The following is a 17,678-nucleotide window of genomic DNA, read 5'->3' on the forward strand; positions in this document are numbered from 1 at the left end:
GGTGTGTGTGTGTGTGTGTGTGTGTCTGTGTCTGTGTCTGTGTCTGTGTCTGTGTCTGTGTCTGTGTGTGTGTGTGTGTGTGTGTGTGTGTGTGTGTGTGTGTGTGTGTGTGTGTGTGTGTGTGTGTGTGTGTGTGTGTGTGTGTGTGTGTGTGTGTGTGTGTGTGTGTGTGTGTGTGTGTGTGTGCTAGCTGCTGCTAAGACTGGGCAGAGTTAAATATAGGTCAGCTGTTAGTTTTTTTCCCTCTTGATGGGGAATGTTGTTTATGCTTTAATGTGTGCCAAAACATCCTGTTAGTTTAGCTGGGATTTTTCAGCTTGTCATCTGAGCCACATCCTGCATGGAATTCACTGTGATACTTGTCATACTTGCAATGGTAGCATTTGCTGTTGTAGTGGTGGTAGTAGTAGTAGTCGGCTATCTTATCTTTTCAGAGGGCTTACTATTGTATGACCAGACAGACAGAGTAGTAAAAAAGGGGGGTTGTATTTGAACAAATATAGCATTATGTGTTTTTGTTGTTGCTGTGGGGCTGAGTGATATTTATTATTCACTGTTTCAGGCTCAGACTGTTCTTCCTGGTGATTTTATAAGAAGCAGGTTTTCTGCTGTGAGGGGCGGTTTGTGTGCAGTGCGCCGGTGTCATGTTTTGTCTTTTGTTTGGCACGAAATCGGCATTTGTACAACAGTGTACAACAACAGCCATGTGTCAGTCAGCAAGGTAGCTTTTCATTATGTACAAGGCCGAGTGTCAAAGGTCCCACCTGCCTTGAACAGGCCTTTGTGTCCCAGCTCCACAGATGAATTCTGCCTTGTTTGCACTTCAGACCCCCTGCGCAGCTGCCTCGAGGAGTTATCAACAGGAATTTGTTTTCAGCACTGTTTACCTTTGTCAAGCTCCTTGCCAGATATTGAATGTATTGGAGAAGGATGAGACAGGAGGTTAATTAATGGTATGGATGGTGGCACTGGGTGGATCGCTGATTAATGATGAGGATTTGTGTGGTCTGTTGTGTTTACAGAGCAAGGTTTGGAGGAGATGAAGAAGATGCTCTTGCTGTTGCTGGGTTGTGCGGTCCAGGTAAGTCGCATGATAGAATGCCTTTGTAATTTGTTTGTGCTTTGGCAACACTGTTGTGTCATACAATTATGCTAGTACAACCCCCTTGAAATTGGAAAAAAAAAGAAAAAAAAATTTAACCAGTCTAATGACTACTATGTTTTTAAGGTGTTCCTGCAAAGAGATCAATCCTATAGGCTAGATCCTGTAGACTATATACTATCTATAGCCTCTTGTGTTCTACTGTTTGGCACTGTTTGGAACTGACCACCCTAATGCCCCAGCAGTGTGACAGGTGGTATTGTCTGCCTGAGGTCAGCCCTTCAGCAGGCTTTGGGGCACCATGGGAGTGCTCATATGCTCTGACCCAATCCTATAGTATCTCCTACTGAAGCAGGGGAGCAGACACTCTAGAACCGCTACAGCTAATGTCTACATTGTATGGATATTGTATACTGTCTGGATATTGTTTATTTATTGTCTATATACAATGGTATTGTATTGTCTGTGCTGTGCTGAGAGACACCATCGGCCAGAACCAAATTTATTTTCTATTAATTTACTTGGACAAATACAGTAATGTCCCATGTATTAGTCACATCATGTATAAACTGCAGGACAGTGGTATTGGAAATAAAAGAACAAAGCCAGTGTATTGACCGCAGCCATGTATTTTCTGCAGTGCCCAATTGCCCAATAGCCCAATGAATCAGAATCAGATGCTTTAATTATAAACAAGAATGAAGTAAACGAATGCATTCTCATGTAAAGCCCACCTGCAAAATCAATGTGTAAACCTCGGCTGGTAGGAGGGAAATTACGATAAACCATATTCCGATTCTGATTTGTGTATTCAACCCCACTGCATCCCCTGGAGTGCCATTCCTGCCACTTCCATGTGACCTCAGGGATGGGGGATCAACCTCCTTGGAATACCACATCACTGTCTCGTATCACATCGCTGTCACAGTATCCATATGACTCAGGGTTCAACTGTATGTGTGGCACTCCTGTCTCTATCGACACAAGCCCACACACACACAGCCCCCCAACCCCTCCTCGACTGATGAGTGTTATTTTCTCCCGATAAAGAAAGACCAGCTCCCTTCAAAAATTAACCGCTCTAACCGTTCGCTTAGTTACTCAGTGAGAATACCCTGCATTCCTTAGCGAACAGCTCAGTAAGTTGGCCAACCAATCAGGGTTCAGCATACTTCCCTTCTGTTTGGGGAAGGTGGTTGTTTGACCTCTTGAAGACCCTGTGAACATTCCAAACTGTAGTCTCCCCGCCGGACTGTCCTCTCCCTCTGCCTCTTTTGTTTTCCAGTGTGAGAAAAAAGAAGAGTACATCGAGAGGATCCAGACTCTGGACTTTGACACAAAGGCAGCCATCGCCTCACACATTCAGGAGGTAGGACTCAAAAGGTCTACACAGGAGAGCTGAAGCACATTTTTCACATTTATTTTCTTTCCCTCCTTGACCCAGTTCTACTTGAAATCGATATAAATTGTCACACTCTCTCCACCATTCACGCTCCAGCATACTGATAACATATGTCATCTCAGAAAGCTTGCAGGAGTCAGGATTTTAGGTCATCTGTGAGACCCTGCAGTGTCTATAGCCATTTTTATCACAAAGCCCACTGCCTGTCATTTTTAATGTCGGGTTGTTTTTATGGTACTCCCCCCTTGAAGGACACTTTATGTGGAAATACTCCCTGGCTTTGGCACTGTTTGGAACTGACCAAACTCCATATTTTCACTGGCCCACTTTTTTTTTAATTATTATTATTTATTTTTTTATTTAATTTGTAAGAGACCATGTACAATACATGTTAAATAAATGTTAGCCTTAGGCTAATTTCCACCTTTGTGTTGTGCTTCAGATTACACTACCCACTCTGCTGTGAAGCTTGGTTGTAGCTTTTCAGGTTTTTTCACACGCGTGTTTGGCTGCTTCTCTCAAGGTCACCCACAACCAGGAGAACGTTCTGGACCTGCAGTGGCTGGAAGGCGGCGAGTCTCTCCCCGAGGACCTGGACTCCTTTTCCAGGAGCATGGCGTTCCACCTCAAGCGCCTGGTGGACGAGCGCGACGACCAGCTGGAGGTACAGTACGCACTACGCAGAGCTCACAGAGGGAAGGGACCTTTCACCACCGCACACACCCAAAAGCCCATAGCTACTGTATGCATTAGCGATTAGCACCTAGGCTTAGCCTGTGAAGTATGGTTATTGATGTGATGGTGGAGGGGGGGTGGGATAAGTGTGTGGCGGCTAGCCTATGTGCTAGCATTAACATGTATGTGAAGTGCAGGTGAGGGGGGCCTTTAAGCGTGGGCCTCCCATAGAGAAGGTCTCTCTGACCTGGAAGGGGCTACACCCCCAGAGTGCCGTATACAAAGGGGATAATGATCTCCAGAGTTGCTCTGGGGGCCAGACGCTCTTCATTAAAACGCCATTTCCGCCCGTATGCACACACATACACTCTCATCTCTCTCTCTCTCTCTCTCTCTCTCACACACATACTCACACATCCATGCTCACAGGCCTGGGGGAGGGGTGGAACTATAGCTGACAAACACAGGCTCAAACAGCACCCCGGCTTGATGCTTCACAGTCCAACCACTGTTAATGCAAGCAGCATCCCCCCAAAACTAGCCCATCCCATTCCAGCCCAAAAGCAGATCAATGTAGCGTGACAAGAACTGCTGCTCTTTAGCCCAGTTCAAACGGAGTTCCCTGAGTTGTGGGTTCCATTTAATGGACTGGTTTTGGCTAGCCTGGCTGGGTGCTCTGGTTCCCTCAGGAGAACCGCACTCTTAATCTCCAGCGTCTGGCTAATCTGACATCTCATCCTCCATGAGAAACGCCAGTCGGATGCAGATGGAGGTCAGAAGTTTGTGTCAGTCCACTTGTCTGCTCCTGTGGGTCACGATCGGGGTCAAAGGTCAGTCTCATTGCGACCAGTGAACAGTGACTAAGCACTACTACAGGGTTTGCTTTTGCGTTGTGCTCTTTGGCAGTGTTACTTGTTGAAAGCTCTTCTTTTCCATTTAAAAGCTTCAGATGTAATAGTGGCACAATGTCAAGAGCAATGTAGTGTCAGCCTATGCACAAATAACCAGACAGTTGCTCTCCGATTGGTGTTTATTAGGATGTGTGTCTGGTTATACCAGGGTGATTCATTTGAGTCATTTAGTCCTTTTTATTTTTAATTTGATTTGTTCTTGGATGATGTAAAGCACATTGAACTGCCCTGAGTATGAAATGTGATGTCCTTGTTTCCTCCAGACCATCGTGGAGCTGACCCAGGAGAGGGACTGTGGGCAGTACTCCCCTCCAGCCCCATACGCTCAGTCTCCTGGCGACTCGCCCAGCATGCGTCGCACCGAGAGCCGACAGCATCTCTCTGTGGAGCTGGCCGATGCTAAAGCAAAGATCCGACGCATCCGACAGGAGCTGTAAGTACCAGATGCCTCTCCTAGTTTTTTTAAGCCGATGCTTTGGCTTGTTACGAGAATGTCTAAATGTCATTTTTAATGTCAGGTTGTTTTTATGGGAGAGACATTTTATGTTTTCTATCCAGTACTTCCCCCTTGAAGGACACTTTATGTGGAAATACTGACGCTTGGTGCAAGTGCTCAGCTCCTTTGCTTTTAAACTAAGTGAAGGATGTTTCTGTCCTCTGAGACCAGCAGTGACGCAAGCGCGTCCTGAGAAGCCTCTGTTTGGTTCTGACGAGCAAAGCTGACGAGAGCCGCCACTGTAGAAGACAATAGTCTGTGCGCACAGTGGTGACCTAGCATGACTCAGCCTTTTAAAAGACCCAAGTAAGAGCAAGCTCCTCCTTAGCCTCGGCGTTCATGAATCACTGTAACTGACCTGAGGACCGCAAAATCTGGCATCTGGCAATAAAAAGGAAAACAAAGACCTCGGCATGATCAGGGGGGGGGGGGTATTGTTTGGGAAATGCAGTGTTTCCTTTAAGCATCTCCAGCGTGACCCTCGTTGGTACATCACCAGCATAGTACCCAAAGAGCTTTCCGCGGCAGACGATAAATAATTGAACTTCCTCTTTGGAGTGGATTAACCTTGAGGGACAATGCGCCGAGGGTTGTTTCCATTTGCTCTGCAGAGGTAGTGGTCAGCGTAATGAGAACCATTTTATAATGGGAACAGGAAGTGGCCGAGGTTCATCTGGCATGAGTGCACATCTTATCTCTGGAAGTTATTAGTGCACATGGCGGCTACAGCTCGCACATAATGGGCTGAGTGTCCTCCTCTCAGACAACAAGTTAAAAAGAGTTCCTAACCTAAACGCTAGACTGATGGACTGGGGCATTTTGACCGGTCAATACCACTAACTCCTTAAAAGTCATGGTAGCTGACACACGGGCTGTCTGCTTGCAGACTGACCGATGCTCTTGGCGGTGATGTGTGGGAGACGTGTTTGGCGGAGCCTGGCCGATGTAGCTACTGGTGGACCCCAATGCCAACCGGACGCTAGATGAGATGTTTGGGGATTGGGCCCAAATCAGCTGATGGCGGGCATGATCGTTTTCTCTCTCTCTGGTGTCTTTGACCTACCTACACTGGCCTGATTCTTGGGTACAAAAGTACAAAACCCAGATTGCATTCCAGTGCATCTCCAATTCCCTCTTTCTCTTTTTGTTTTGCTTTCCTGCTTCCCCTTGCGCGCAGCAGTTTTGGAAAAGAGGGCAATCTATTTTAACTGCTGCTTTGGAAAAAAAAACACTCACACATTAAAAATGTATCCAGAGTGCCTCTGCTTGCGCCTCATGATGACTGACTGCTCTTGCAGACAGTGTAGTGTCCATGTGACTCCACTGTGTGTGTGTGTTTGTGTGTGTGTGTGTGTGTGTGTGTGTGTGTTTGTGTGTGTGTGTGTGTGTGTGTCTGTCGTCTCCTGGTCGTCTTTGTGGCGGGAGAAACCTCCGTCTGCTGCTCTGTTGACTGCCCCATAAGCGCAGGTCAGCTGGTCGACTCACTGGCTGTCATGCGCTCAGTGTCTTTGTGGTGGGGATATTATTATTGATGTTTTCCAAGGCTGCTGAAAGCAGGGCAGGCCGCTGAAGTGGGGAGTGATGATTGAGCCTTTTGTTGTCTGAGATGAAACCGTGGTGTGAAGAGGGGCTTTTCGCCTTTCCAGCTGAAAAGAAGCGTGTGTGTTTGCGTGGGTGTGTGTGTGTGTGTTTGCGTGGGTGTGTGTTTGTGTGTGTGTGTGTGTGTGTGTTTGTGTGGGTGTGTGTGTGTATTTTTAATATGTATGTTTCTGCTCACACATGTCGTCTGACGACAGCTACAAGCAGTGATCGTTATTATTCCGGGCTCTATAACGCCCGCTGACTTCTGGTTTCAAACCAGATGTACCTCAGGCTAATGAACATGCCTCACAAGATAATAACCTCAAGTTAAAACCAAAAACACACACAGACACACACACACACACACACAGAGAGAGACACAGACACTCAGACACACACACAGACAAGCCTTCAGGTTCAGTGGAGCAGTGACGGGAGATGAGCATTCGCATCAGCCCTCCCAGCCGCATGTGACTCACTCGGCCGCGCTCCCTCAGGTTTCCGTGCCTCGCGTGTCTGACTAGCTCCACAAGCCCTGACATGCCCCCCCTCAACCCCCCCTGCACCCCCTACACACACTCATGCTCTCTCTCTCTCTCACACACACACACACATTCGTCTAAACAAACAGGAGAGAGGCGTTTCACTGCAGAACCAGCGCCTGCAAAGTCAAATAAGGTGCTTGCTGGTGGCGAGACTGAATGAGGACGCCCGTACATCTCAACTGAGAACATTTAAACAGAGAGGACAGATTTACTGTCGGTTGGAGTCGGTGGGGTGTGGAGGGGGGTCGGGGGGGGGGGGGGGGTTGCGTTACATGGATCAACAGGAATTTGATGGGGCTCTGCCCACTCCTGCAGATGTTAGCTGGTAGCATGACAACTAGGCCTGGAGAAGGGGCAGCCACAGCCGTTGTGAGATTTGCATCTCTCCTGTACAGCTGCTGTGTGTGTGTGTGTGTGTGTGTGTGTGTGTGTGTGTGTGTGTGTGTGTGTGTGTGTGTGTGTGTGTGTGTGTGTGTTAAGGTCTTCACTCTGCTCCAAATGTGCTGGCTGTCCCACTTTTGAATGTTTGGAGGAATGGAATGTCCTTCCTCTTCTGCTGGGGTTTTCTCCATCTCCCTCCATGTTCTACTATCCATAATAACTAATGCAAAACTAGTCCTGATCAAATTTATAATACAATTTTGAATTCTGAAACTGCAGAATTCAATGAGGCTTGAAAGCCCCTTTTTCAGATGGGGTTCTGCTACTACAGAAGCCACCAATATTGCATTAGGAGTTACATGTTGTAGTGCTAAATGACTGTGTTAAACAAGCTTTTAAAAACAGAATCTTGCTCGCCCCACAATGTGTAAATGATTCTGAGATCAGACCTAAATGCAGCCTCTGAGAAGACAACCATTATATTGCAGTTTAGAGTTTTAAGCTCTTACCCAAGGCAACTTTTTAAGTTTCTATTCGGTGTCTGGAAATGGCTAAGTGTGTGTGTGTGTGTGTGTGTGTGTTCTACAGTGAGGAGAAGAGCGAGCAGTTGCTAGACTGCCGACAGGAACTGGAGAACATGGAGTCTGAGCTGAAGAGGATTCAGCAGGAGGTAAAACACACACACAGACACTCTCTCTGTCTCTCTCTCTCTCTCTCTCTCACACACTCACACTCACTCACACACACATGCATAATCAGGCACACGCATCTCCCAAACAGCCTGCATTCTAGGACATCTCTGTAAAGGATCTCCTCTCATCTCCTCTGATGCCCTGGCTCTTATGCAACACATCAAACTATTGCCTATCTGACTGATTTTCTACGGCTTGTTAAAGCAATTAACCAATTACTGGCTGAGCTATTCTAGGTATGATGACTAACATCCTCAGATGGCAGCAAACACGCCCCTGTATTTTTAGCCTTTGCTGTAAACACTATGGGCACGATATGGCATGGTACAGTACACCAGACACACAGTGGGCCACAGTGGGTCTTCACTACTGGGCATTGTGGTCAATGACCTCACTCATTTAAATTCTGTGGCACTCTAAGGAGAGTCACACCTCTATCTATGGGCATGCAAGCCATACTATTTAGTTTAGTGTTGGTTCGCTTGTGTGTGTGTGATATGACTGATATGCTTATTGTGTGTGTGATATGACTGATGTGCTTATTGTGTGTGTGTGTGTGTCCATTAGAACCTGCAGCTGCTGTCTGACGCACGCTCAGCAAGGGCCTACCGGGACGAACTGGACGCTCTGCGAGAGAAAGCCATTAAAGTGGACAAGCTAGAGAGTGAAGTTGGCCGCTACAAGGAGAGACTACACGACATTGAGTTCTACAAAGCCAGGGTGGAGGTAAACATCCTGTGACCAGTGCATTGTAGAATAGCCACAGGCCACTCCTAACAAGGGAAAGAGATTAGCGTGTTTAGATTGTACATTTATATACTGATGACTTTGCCAAGCCTGAATCCACGTCTAAAGCTAAAACAAACTGTAGGCTCTGTATGATCGTAAATCTCTTGTACGTTAGTTAATGAGGAAATGACATTTTGACTCACAGATAATCTTTAATATTTGTTCCTTCTTTAAGGATTTCCCTTTTCTTTGGGAACCGCTCACACTAATTAAAAAATTCTTCTCCATGTAGAAGTGTAGAACACTGAGACCCTCCTATCATCTGACATTTTTATCTTTGTACATTATTTTTTATACTGGAGTTCTGATAAGAATATTTCGCTGCTCTTCAAACTTTGACAATAAAGACCTATTATATTATGTTATATTATTCTATTGCAAGAACTCCTATTCTATTCTATTCCATTGCATTGCAAGAACTAGTGACTCATGTCTGCTGAAAGCGTCACTCCAGCTGTATGGCGGTGGTCATTGCTAATGGCTAATGATCTCCGGTTGCGTGTGTGTCGTCCCTCAGGAGCTGAAGGAGGACAACCAGGTGCTGCTGGAGACCAAGAGCATGCTGGAGGACCAGCTGGAGGGCAATCGAGCGCGCTCGGACAAGCTGCACGAGCTGGAGAAGGAGAACCTGCAGCTCAAGGCCAAGATCCACGACATGGAGATGGTGAGGAACTGAGCGTGCTCAGTAGGGAGAGCGCGGCGGGAGGGGGAGAGGGGGCGAGGGAGACCTGCTGTGGACATTCCTCTGTGTGCGGCGTCAGCCTCTCTGTGTGTATGCCTTGGCCGAGTGCGTGTTTACGCATTTATGAGTCTGAGTCTGGAGAATGGTGCTGGAGGGTGGATGGCTAAAGTTAGCAGTGCATACAGGTTAAACTCCGTTGAACCTCATTTTTAAAGTGGACAGTTGAGCATAGTTAGCATATGTTTTTTTATTATTATTATTACAACTCCCTCTTTTGTTACCACTGTAGCCAAAAAAGGTAATGATTATATGAGGATACTATTGCATGTTTATTTTGTTTGTATTTCTTATCTGATCGTTTGAAGATGTGTCTGTGTATTTTTTTTATTTATTATTTTTTGTAACTGTTGTTCTTTTCTCCCCCAGGAGCGGGACATGGACCGTAAGCGCATCGAGGAGCTGCTGGAGGAGAATCTGACGCTGGAGATGGCCCAGAAGCAGAGCATGGACGAGTCCCTGCACTTGGGCTGGGAGCTGGAGCAGCTCTCCAAGACGCCCGACCTCACAGAGGGTAACGCCGCTAGTCTAGCACTGACCTCTTCAACAGGAGGTCTGGGCACCCCGGGGGTCCTCAGAGATGCTACACAGGGGGCCAACAAATCCTTTTTACAAAAAAGAAGAGGATAGTTAAAAAAAGTGCTCTAAATATATTAGAGGGTCAGTAATTATTACATTAACTACAGAAAGTACTTGACACTGTAGGCCTCTTTATACATTAATGTTGGGCCAGTTTGATAAGCACACAAAGCATTTATTATAAAACAAGGCATTACAATGTTATCAATATCACAATAACATCAATACCCTGCAACATACCTCAAGTATATGAGCAGGCGAATAGGGGGTCCCTCCAATGTGTCTTTATCAGCGACGAGGCCCTTGGCCTGCAAAACGTTGGATAAGACCTCTGGGTTAGCGTTAGCATTAGCATCAGCAGTAACAGCCTGTGGCCCCCAGGCCCCTAGAACCCCACTGCCCACACTACGGCAGCCCTGCCCTCTTCAACCCGACTCAACAGATTGGGCCGGCCGACGCTTAGTCACACATGATTGATTCCTGTAATTAATATCTAATGACTGCGAGAGCTGGATTAGCGCCAAGCCTGCTTTTGACAGGGACGCTAATGAGTTTAACTGATCCTAAAGCAGGATAAACCACTGTTTGTTTTAAAGTAATGAGACCAGGTTCTGGTAAACAATAACAATGGACTGTACCTATGTCCTACACTCTGGTATTTCCATGTAATATTAGCTGAGTCATTAAGTGTGTGTGTGGAGGGGGGGTGGCTGCATTAAATTTAGTCATGTTGTATTGGATTACTCATTGAATATCGTGTGTGTGTGTGTGTTTGGTTGCGTGCCTACAGTACCTCAGAAGTCTCTGGGCCATGAGGTGAACGAGTTGACGTCGAGCCGTCTGCTGAAGCTGGAGAAGGAGAACCAGGAGCTGCTGAAGACCGTGGAGGCGCTGAAGAGAGACGAGCCCGGCGAACGCCTACGCAAGGCTGACCGCGAGGTCAACAGGCTCACACAGAGGGTACGCAGGACGCCCCCACACCCCTCTCTGTGTGTGTAGGAGGCTCCAGATAAAGCTCAACAGACACAGACACAGACACACACACACACATTCAGACACACACACACACACACACACACACACAGATGCGTACACTAATACACTGTACAGACACAAACATACACATTCACATACTCACTAACACGCACATATGTATGTATACACACACACACACTTGTACACACACGTGTACACACACACGCGCATACACGTATACATACACACATGCATTCGTTTTTTACACTGCAAAGTCTGTAGCCGCAATAGTTGGATGTTTGATTCAGACCTGGGTTCATGAAGAAGACAAACAGAGCTGGAGGATAATTTCCGTGCGTTCTTGACTTGAGTGCTCGTGATTCCCAGAGCTATTTTCAGAAACCTAAGCCTTTGCTTTAAGCCTGGAATGAAAAGGCATGAAATCGCAATTTCTCCCACAATAGCAGGCACGTCAAGTTCAGAAAGCTGTAAAAAAATGGAAAAAATAAATAAATTTGAAATGGAAGCTAGCTTCAAAAATAGTCTGTCTGCACTGAAAATGTAACCAGTCGTGTCATTTAGTGTGTGTATGTGGGGGGTGTGGGGTGAGGCGAACCAAGCCTGTTTAGAACGAACCCACAGCTGCAGTGAAAAGCGTTTGATTGAAGACAATACAGACAGCCTTGTTACTGCCCCCCCCTCCTCCCCTCTCATCTCCTCCTCCTCCTCTCTTCGCCTTGGAAGGATGCGAGTGAAGAGAGTGATAATTACCCCAGTCACACTGGGCCTCCATCAGAGAGGGGGGGGGGGGGGGGGGGGGGGAAGGAAGGAAGGAAGGAAGGAGAGGAGAGAGAGAGAGAGAGAGAGAGAGAGAGAGAGAGAGAGAGAGAGAGAGAGAGAGAGAGAGAGAGAGAGAGAGAGAGAGAGAGAGAGAGAGAGAGAGAGAGAGAGAGAGAGAGAGAGAGAGAGAGAGAGAGAGAGAGAGAGAGAGAGAGAGAGAGAGAGAGAGAGAGAGAGAGAGAGAGAGAGAGAGAGAGAGAGAGAGAGAGAGAGAGAGAGAGAGAGAGAGAGAGAGAGAGAGAGAAAAGCCTGCAGCACATGTCAGGCCTGCGCTACAGCTGTGAGATCTCCCCCTTTTATCCTCCTCCCCTTTAATGCCACCCCCTGCTAACCGTTGAAGTGCTACGTCTGGCCACAGACAGGCTCTGCATAATGTTCTCTAATGCGTTCTGTGTGAGAGTGAGGGTATCAGGGTAATGGTTTTCAATATATTTGTTGCAACCATCCATCTGATTGTTTGTTTGTACATTTATGTAATCGTTGCAAGTGAGTTTGTGTCTGATTGAATTTCTGTATGTGTGTGTGTGTGTGTGTGTGCATGATCGATCTGTGTGTGTGTGCAGCTGGAGCAGCTGGAGGCTGAGCTGCGTGTGGACAGGGAGAGCCTGCGGAACGCGGAGAACCTGAGTACAGACCTGATGAAGGAGAAGGCCCAGCTGGAGAAGACCCTGGAGACGCTGAGGGAGAACTCGGAGAGACAGGTATGATGGCACAGCACGCCAAGCCAAGCCAAGCCAGAGCAGCACAGTCCCAAGGGTGATTTGTGGCGTGTTGTTTTGCAGAATCAAACATGCCTGCTTTTAAACAAAAACAAATCAGTGCTGGAGGAGTTTTGGGGGCAGGACGTATTTGTTTTATTGAATTTGGAATGCAACATGGCCCAAACAGCATTAGGACTCATTTGGAAGTGTCTGGATTGAATTTGAGCAGCAGAGAGGGGAGTCTTTGTGCGAGCTGCGGTCCCAGTATTGGAGAGGCACTAGGTGAAGGACAGGGAATGAGCACCAGACAAGATTTGATGCAGAAAGGCTTCATTCATAAAGCTGTACTGGACAAGGGCAAATGGCTAGAGAGTGATTGCTTTGTGGCATGCCATCTTGGTCAAGGCTGTTGGAATCTGCCCCACACACACACACACACACACACACACACCAATCAGAGTGAACAGACTGTTGGCTATGCTCAATGGGCACGTGCTTCCAAATCATTGCTTTTGAAAGACATGATGTTAATCTGAAGTGACTGTTTGTTTAGCCGCTGTATGGCTCTCTGATCTGCACTGACCCTCCTCTCTGTGTTCACATGTCCAGGTGAAGGGGCTGGAGCAGGAGAACGAGCACCTGAACCAGACCGTTTCCTCCCTGCGGCAGCGCTCGCAGGTGGGCGCGGAGGCGCGCGTCAAGGACGTGGAGAAGGAGAACCGCGTCCTGCACGAGTCCATCAAGGAGACCAGCGGCAAGCTCAACAAGCTGGAGTTCGAGCGCAAGCAGCTGCGCAAGGACGTGGAGCTGTACCGGGAGAAGGGCGAGCGCGCCGAGGAGCTAGAGATGGACATGCAGCGGCTGGAGCGCGAGAACGAGACGCTGCAGAAGCGCCTGGCCTCACTGGGCATCACCTGCGAGAGGGTGGAGGCGCTGGAGAAGGAGAACGCCGAGCTGGAGGCCGAGAGCCGCAAGCTGAAGAAGAAGGTGGACTCGCTGCGAGGCACGGCGTTCCAACTGGAGGCCCTGGAGAAGGAGAACGCGCAGCTGGACGAGGAGAACCTGGAGCTGCGGCGCGCGACGGAGAACCTCCGCTCGGTCGGCTCCAAGGCGGCGCAGCTGGAGATGGAGAACCGCGAGCTGGAGAACGAGAGGAGCCAGCTGAAGCGAAGCCTGGAGCTCCTCAAGGCCTCGTCCAAGAAGAGCGAGCGTCTGGAGGCCAGCTACCAGGGCCTGGACACGGAGAACCAGCGGCTCCAGAAGGCGCTGGAGAACAGCAGCCGCAAGATCCAGCAGCTGGAAGGGGAACTCCAGGACGTGGAGTCCGAGAACCAGAGCCTGCAGCGCAGCCTGGAGGAGCTGAAGATCTCCAGCAAGCGCCTGGAGCAGCTCGAGCAGGAGAACAAGGTGCTGGAGCAGGAGAGCTCGCAGCTGGAGAAGGACAAGAAGCAGCTGGAGAAGGAGAACAAGAGGCTGAGGCAGCAAGCCGAGATCCGGGACTCCAAGCTGGACGACGACAACCAGCGGATCTCCCATCTCGAGAAGGAGAATCGGGTCCTCAACAAGGAAGTGACCACACTGAAAGACTCATGCAACAGGGTCAAAGACCTGGAGAAGGAGAGTAAGGAAATGGTCAAACAGGCCACCATTGATAAGAAGACACTGGTTACGTTGAGAGAGGTATGTTCATTTATGTTGAAATGCTGGAATACCAATTTGGAGTATTGCTGATGCCAGATTTAAGCAATTGTTTAGATTTGTTACTAGAGTACATAATTATAAATCCAATGTTGTTGGACACACACAGTATACTTATTATGAAGGCAACATGAGTAGGGCACAAACTTGATGTTACATAAGCAGCCTCACATTAATAAAACATTAATGGCAACCGATTAGCCGTGCAATAAATGAGCATTAATGAGCATTCATTAGTCTGATTGCGTCAGTGCTGTGTGAGTCAGTGCTCTGTGTTGATTATGGCCTAGGAACTGGTGAGTGAGAAACTGAAGACCCAGCAGATGAACAACGATCTGGAGAAACTGACTCACGAACTGGAGAAAATTGGCCTCAACAAGGAGCGTCTGCTGCATGACGAACAGAGCTCTGATGACCGGTAATATGCAAAGACTTTCCCCACATGAGCTCACACATACAGTCAAGTGTATCGACTAAAGGCATAGCCATTGTGACAGAACCCACAGAATAAACACAAAATAGAAAGCCAAAAGTAATAACTTTTGATAAAAATGTGACCCTATAAAGTCTTTACTTTTCTAAAACTGTATATGCATTCAGCAATCTTGACTGTATTTTGATAATTTCCTAGTAGTGACTTCCCTATCTGCATGAGTACTGTAGTAGTGGCAAACGGGCTTGAGGAGAACCCCCGTTTTGAATGAGTTTGCATATTACTGGTGCATTGCTGCAGGTACAAACTGTTGGAGTCCAAACTGGAGTCGACGCTCAAGTCCTCGCTGGAGATCAAAGAGGAGAAGATCGCCGCCCTGGAGGCCAGACTGCAGGAGTCCTCCAACCTCAATCAGCAGCTACGGCAGGAGCTCAAAACAGTGCGTGCTACTCTGGAACACCAACACTTAACATCACCACCATTTTACTTTGCATGTTTAAGTCCATACTATGTAGGAATACTCTGTAGAAGTAGTAGTAGGACGATAATTTATATAATAGAATTTATAATTTATAATAGAATAAAGAGAAGGGAACAATGGCAACTGTTGTAGATGGCATCTGATTGCTTGCATTGGTTGTTTTTCTCCCTCCCCAAATCTTCTTGTTGGCTCTGTCCAGGTGAAAAAGAACTATGAGGCCCTGCGCCAGAGGGAAGAGGAAGAGCGCATGGTGCAGAGCTCGCCCTCTAGAGGCGGGGAGGACTCCCAGGTGGTCCACAAGTGGGAGAAGGAGAGCCAGGAGGCCACGCGGGAGCTGCTCAAGGTCAAGGATCGCCTCATCGAGGTCGAGAGGAATGTGAGTGAGCCCAGACCGCCACATCAAAAAGCGCACGTCTCCCACTAAACGCCACTTTCTAAATCCAGCCATGCAATTTAAAACGTCACCGGCCAGACGCGTTTAACCCTGCTGACGATGTGCGTTTGGGTTTACAGAACGCCACCCTGCAGGCGGAGAAGCAGGCGCTGCGCTCGCAGCTGAAGCAGCTGGAGACCCAGAGCAGCAACCTGCAGGCGCAGATCCTGGCCCTGCAGCGGCAGACGGCCTCCCTGCAGGAGAACAACACCACCCTGCAGACCCAGAACGCCAAGCTGCAGGTCCGATCTCCAGCTCTCTCTCTCTCTCTCTCTCTCTCTCTCTCTCTCTCTCTCTCTCTCTCTCTCTCTCTCTCTCTCTCTCTCTCTCTCTCTCTCTCTCTCTCTCTCTCTCTCTCTCTCTCTCTCTCTCTCTCTCTCTGCTCTCTCCCTCTGGGCTCCTCCACCCCTAACTCTGTCCACTAGCATAGCCTCGCACCCTCGCTCACCCAGCCTGTCCTCCTGTGCTACTCCTAATACGTCCAGATCAAACCTCTTGTCATGGATTACTGTCAAGCCTGAGTGATGGGAGAGGGAAATCCCCATGTTAAATCCAGCCCCAACATCAGTCTGGAGACAGCAGCAAGAGAGAGAGGGGAGAGGACGGGGGAAAAAACAAGGTCACAGAGTCGAGTCGAGTCTAGTCCAGTCAAATTTAGCCGTGGAAGTTTAGCTTTCCTGCAGCTGCGCCCGAGAGTAATTACACGTTTCCCTCTGCGCCGAGCACTTTCCATTAGTGCCCGCAAAAAAAAAAAAAAGTGCTTGCAAGAGTGTTGTTGAGCAGTGCAAACTGGCACCGTACAAAAATGTGCCAGTCAGAAAGACATCAGCTCATGGCGCCGTGCCCCCTAATGCCCAGTAATCTGATGTCGTGCTGGTGCAGGGGGCTGTACTCTGTGGAATTATATGAGCTTTGTGCCAAGGGCACCCTGCTTCAGCACCGAGTCCAGTACAGTACAGAAGTAGCAGTGTGGTGATGTTCTCAATATGGAAGAGATGTAGCATCCGTGTCCTATACCACATATGGGTGCAGTGCCCACTGGGTCCAGTCAAAACCATGTACATTTCACAAACCCACTTCCTATTTTTGCCTACTCATTTCCTAGTCATTTACTGACCTATGAAATGGGTCAAAAGCCTCCATATATAAAAAGAATGCTGTACGTTTCTCAGACATCTTCCTAATCCTGTCTGTGTCCGGGCCGCGCCCCCCACGGCAGGTGGAGAACTCGACGCTGAACTCCCAGAGTGGCGCGCTGATGGCTCAGACGGCGCAGCTGCAGAGCCAGCAGTCCAGCACGGAGGGCGAGCGCGACGGGGCACTGCGGGAGCGCGAGGAGCTGCGCTCCACCTACGAGCAGCTGCTCCGCGACCACGAGAAGCTGGCCGCGCTGCACGAGCGGCAGGCGGCAGAGTACGAGGCCCTCATCGGCAAACACGGCGGCCTCAAGAGCACCCACAAGAGCCTGGAGGTGCAGCACCGCGACCTGGAGGACAGGTGAGCCGCGCCGGGCAGTCTGGGGCTTTTACAATGGCCAAGAACTGTCGCAGTGAGAGTCAATATATACTGCAATTCTGTTGTAGGCCCCACAAAACAATGACAACAGTGAGCAATGTAGCTGTATTTGGGTCCTTACACTTTAAGCCAAAAGCAATCCTCGATATTAAATTTAATATTAATATATGTGGTATTTATATATGATATTTATGTATTTGTACCAAAAATCATCCCTTTTTATCCCTCACTTTTGTCCTCTATAGCTGATGTGGTATATTTTGTAGTAACCATTGATTTGATGTGTGTATTAATTTTTAAATGTAAACTGATTTTGAAGCAGTTTGACAGAAAAATGTGGTTGTGTTGGTCACATGAGCTATTACCTCCAGTATCCTCACGTTGCATCATGTCCGTCATGTGCTTGTATGTGTGCCCATCTCAGGTACAACCAGCTGCTGAAGCAGAAGGACCAGTTGGAGGAGCTGGAGAAGGCCCTGAAGGTGGAACAGGAGAAAATGCTGACCGAGAACAAGAACCACGAGGCCACCGCCGCCGAGTACCGCAAGCTGAAGGACGAGAATGACCGGTAAGTACGGGATGAGGAGGAGGAAGGGGGGAATGCGTGGAGAACCATGAGATGCTGGACACCCTGCTGTGTTATGTGGACACAGACCTGCACCGCAAGCTGTATGACCTCTCTTCTGAAGGATTTCAGTAGTTGTGCTTGG

At 48.4% G+C, this 17,678-nt stretch overlaps 1 protein-coding gene across 6 annotated transcripts in view; it reads left to right on the plus strand.

Moving 5' to 3' along the window:
* Window positions 1–17,678, plus strand: part of ccdc88ab (coiled-coil domain containing 88Ab) — a 55,104-nt gene that overhangs the window by 22,395 nt on the left and 15,031 nt on the right. For all 6 annotated transcript variants that reach the window (XM_076285424.1, XM_076285428.1, XM_076285426.1 and 3 more), the window contains exons 5-21: window positions 1,023–1,081; window positions 2,388–2,471; window positions 3,028–3,168; window positions 4,354–4,523; window positions 7,682–7,763; window positions 8,353–8,511; window positions 9,092–9,238; window positions 9,683–9,827; window positions 10,683–10,852; window positions 12,271–12,408; window positions 13,018–14,088; window positions 14,397–14,524; window positions 14,840–14,978; window positions 15,220–15,396; window positions 15,534–15,695; window positions 16,673–16,950; window positions 17,393–17,536. In XM_076285424.1, the coding sequence (XP_076141539.1) occupies window positions 1,023–1,081; window positions 2,388–2,471; window positions 3,028–3,168; window positions 4,354–4,523; window positions 7,682–7,763; window positions 8,353–8,511; window positions 9,092–9,238; window positions 9,683–9,827; window positions 10,683–10,852; window positions 12,271–12,408; window positions 13,018–14,088; window positions 14,397–14,524; window positions 14,840–14,978; window positions 15,220–15,396; window positions 15,534–15,695; window positions 16,673–16,950; window positions 17,393–17,536 (3,394 nt within the window). The remainder of the gene's footprint in view (window positions 1–1,022; window positions 1,082–2,387; window positions 2,472–3,027; window positions 3,169–4,353; window positions 4,524–7,681; window positions 7,764–8,352; window positions 8,512–9,091; window positions 9,239–9,682; window positions 9,828–10,682; window positions 10,853–12,270; window positions 12,409–13,017; window positions 14,089–14,396; window positions 14,525–14,839; window positions 14,979–15,219; window positions 15,397–15,533; window positions 15,696–16,672; window positions 16,951–17,392; window positions 17,537–17,678) is intronic.

The sequence above is a fragment of the Alosa pseudoharengus genome, unplaced genomic scaffold (assembly GCF_046254945.1).
Source record: "Alosa pseudoharengus isolate Yale_2024_CS ecotype anadromous, Long Island Sound unplaced genomic scaffold, YU_APseudo_1.1 YU_APseudo_1.1_scf_15, whole genome shotgun sequence".
Taxonomy (NCBI): Eukaryota; Metazoa; Chordata; class Actinopteri; order Clupeiformes; family Clupeidae; genus Alosa; species Alosa pseudoharengus.